Raw genomic sequence first — 3,538 nt, 5'->3', positions numbered from 1 at the left:
TGTGGTGGTTTAAACTACCACTAACACATTTTGTGGTGGGTTTTGTGCATTAGTGACGGTTTTTAAACTGTCACAAAATATGTTAGTGACAGTTTAAACTGCTACAAAATGAATAGAGAGATCAAAATCAATAATCCTTTGTTTTTGAAGACTAAAATCAATGAGAAAATTAGAAAGAGGATAAAATAATTCACTTCTAGAAAGATTAAAATTATATTTATTCCTAGTAAAAACAAAGCAAGCAAGAAACATCCGATAAAAATAGCAAACGGAGATATTAAAACGGATGGTAGAGTACAATTCTACAAATTACCTAAAAGTAATAAAAAATTGGCAAAAAAGAGGACAGTAGACAAGTACCGTGAAAGAAACATCGCGTACGAAATTAATTCTTGAATTGACAAAACGTTATAGGAAATTTAGAACACAAGCGGTTGCATTAATTAATTACCGACAAATTTTTTCACGGCAACCTTCTTAATATCCTCGACAAACGCATCAAGGTTCCTGTCGGAGGAGCCACCGCGAGCCCTGGCGGCCGCCGCCGCATCCTTCCACTTCAACGCATTCCGCTTCAGCTCCTCCGCTTTCGGCCCCACCATAGCCTCCACTAAACACCTCTTTATCTCATCACTCTTCACCAATTTCTTCTCAGACAACCCATGATGACTCACTCGAATCCCCACCTTAAACACATCCACAATCAACTTTGCATTGGTCATCTGGTCACTGATTTGTGAGAATGTCAACATGGGTACCCCTGAACTCACCGTCTCCAACGTCGAGTTCCAGCCACAGTGAGTGAAGTAGCATGCCACTGAAGAGTGGGCTAGAACTTTCTCTTGTGGGCACCATTTTACCACTTTGCCCCTCTCACTGATTTTCTCGAAAAACCCATCAGGGAAAGCACCAGTTTTCAAAGCTTCTTCTTTGTGAGATTCCCTTAACACCCAGAGGAATGAGACTTCAGATTCCAACAGAGCATAAGCAATTTCACCTAACTGTTCAATAGGTAGTGGAAGAATAGTGCCAAAACAAATGTAAACCACAGATGATTTTTGCTTTGAATTCAACCACTCAATAATGGAATCATCAGCTTTTTTGGAAGTACTATTAGAATTCTCTGCTGCTGCTGCTCCTAATGGCATCTTGTACAAAGGCCCAACAGGCCTAATCAAAATATTTAAATCTGAAGACAAATAGTTGAAAGAATCTTGCTCTAGCTCCTCAAATGTGTCCATGATTATGCAGAAGATTTTAGACAATTGGTCAAATTGTTGGGTCACCAAGGTTTGCACAAAAGGGACTGGACTAAAAGGGTGGAGAAATCCAGGGACTTCATTGTATTTAAGGTGTAAAGTAGGCAATTGAACATCAAGGTAAGGCTCAGTTTCTGTAGGAAAAGGTGTTAATTTTTGAAAATAGTGATGACAAGCAACAAAGGTAGCACAAGCATGAATCCAATACATAGCACAAGGGATATCCAATTCAGCGGCTACCTCACAAACCCATGACACAAAAGGGTTGTTGATGATGCATGAGACAGGACGATTTGCATCTGCATGTTTTTTGATCAACTGGGGTAGAATTTTCTTGCCATATTCCGCAATCTGAAGTGAGTAATCTTTAAGGTCGTTCCTTGTGGGATGATCTTCTGGTAAACCGTCGTCGTATAAGTCGAACTGGAGGAAACCGTCGCCGATTGGTGTGGGTGGTGGTGGTGATGATGTTCCGTTGGCGGTGGCGGTGGTGGTGGTGGTGGTTGCTGCTGCTGCCACCACCATCTCCTCGCCCTTTTGGCGGGTGGTGGAGAAAGTGACGAATAAGCCCTTTGCGGCGAGGTGTTTGCCTAGTCGGAGGAGAGGGCTTATATGTCCTTGTGCTGGAAATGAAACTAGGAGCACATGAATGGGGGATTCGGACACCATTGCTTTCTGCTTTCCTATTGTTTTCTGCTTTACTATTGTTTGATTGATTTTGAGTTCTGTGTCTATCATTAAATAGAGGGACATTAAGTGGAATATTTAATTAGTTTATATTTCTAAATGTAAAAAAAGAAATGTAGTAGTAATTGTCTAGATTACTGTATGGAAATGTTGGTAAAATCACCTTTAGCTTCATATTGTCAATAAGACAATAACTTTGTTTGGCATGTCATTTCAGTTAGTTTATAGCTTATTTGACTAGCTTAAAGCTTATTTGACTACTTTAAAAGCTCTTTAAAAGTGTTTAGTGAAAGAGCTTATTTCAGTAGCTTAAAGCTTTAAGCTATAAGCTATCTCAGGTAGCTTATAGCTTAAAGCTTATAGCTTATTAAATTTATTCTCATTTTTATCTTTATTATTTTATTAAAATTTCACCATTACCCTTATATATTTATAAAAACACTAAACTCATTTTCCTCTCACACTTATGTAGTTCTCGTCACCATTTCCGCCACACCGGTGCGCACCACAAGTATTAAAAATATTTCATTAATAAAAACAAGTAAAAATTAATAATGTATTTTTAAGATGATAAATAACTTGAGTTAATAAAAATATTTAAAGTGATAATAATTTTAATATTAATATTATATAGGTATTAATGTAAAAATAAAGTAATGTTAAATATAAAAATAATTATACAAGTATGTCCTTTTATGTCCTTTTACAATTTCAGCTTGTTTAACAGCTAGTTTTACCAAACACTTTTGTTTCAATCACGTAGCTTTTCAGCTTTCAGCTAGCTTATCAGCTTCCAGCTAGCTTATAAGCTTTCAGCTAGTTTTTCAGCTTTCAGCTAACTTATTAGCTAAACATGCCAAACATAGCCAATAACATTATTTTAACAGGTGTTATAAGTTAGAATTCAAAATACTAATTGTTCTAGATCTAGGACTAGGAACGGCATGGAATAAAGACATTGATACCGCAAATCCTAGCAGACCTAAAAAGGAAGAGAAATAATAATATCATGTATGTATAATAATAAATGGGTCGCATTTACAATGAGTGACTTCCATTTTTATAGTGAGATAATCTAAAATCATAATGCTAGTCTAATTGGACTCTTCGACCTCATAAAACCTCAGCCCAAGAGTCGTATGGGCATGACCTATTCTCTCTATAAGAAACAAGTCGTCATATCCTAGTTAAAGGTGCAACTGGTCGTCATAAGGAAGAATCGTCTAGCCGTCCTATAGTCACGTCAGGCTCTAAAATATTGTTACATCATATAAACTATTTCACATAATATTTATCTTGGTGATTTGGACAAATCTAAAAAAAATGTCGGATCCACATGTTTTTTTCTTGCTATTCAAGCATATCCTTCCGCATAAAGACGAAAGAATAGTTTCTTGAAGTATTGTCAGACAGTAATGTGGAGACTATGTAATCATGTTTTTTTTTATTACACATGGATTCAGTAATCGAACTCATAATCATATATTTAAGAGACTCGAGCATCTTCTACTCGAATGTTTGGGTACCTGTTTTTATTTAAGGGGTACGTACTTAAAATTCAGGGTTGCTCTTATTTACTGAATAATGTTGCT

At 36.5% G+C, this 3,538-nt stretch overlaps 1 protein-coding gene across 1 annotated transcript; it reads right to left on the bottom strand.

Moving 5' to 3' along the window:
• Positions 1–251: 251 nt before the first annotated feature.
• LOC130734272 (gallate 1-beta-glucosyltransferase-like) lies at positions 252–1,988 on the bottom strand. The gene has a single exon (XM_057586621.1). It carries the CDS (start codon positions 1,926–1,928, stop codon positions 444–446), a length of 1,485 nt encoding a protein of 494 aa, XP_057442604.1. The 5' UTR covers positions 1,929–1,988; the 3' UTR covers positions 252–443.
• Positions 1,989–3,538: the final 1,550 nt, after the last annotated feature.

This window comes from Lotus japonicus, chromosome 1, assembly GCF_012489685.1.
Source record: "Lotus japonicus ecotype B-129 chromosome 1, LjGifu_v1.2".
In the NCBI taxonomy this organism is placed as follows: Eukaryota; Viridiplantae; Streptophyta; class Magnoliopsida; order Fabales; family Fabaceae; genus Lotus; species Lotus japonicus.
Note: the sequence above shows the minus strand (reverse complement) of the source record. Positions and strands in the feature narration are given on the sequence as shown.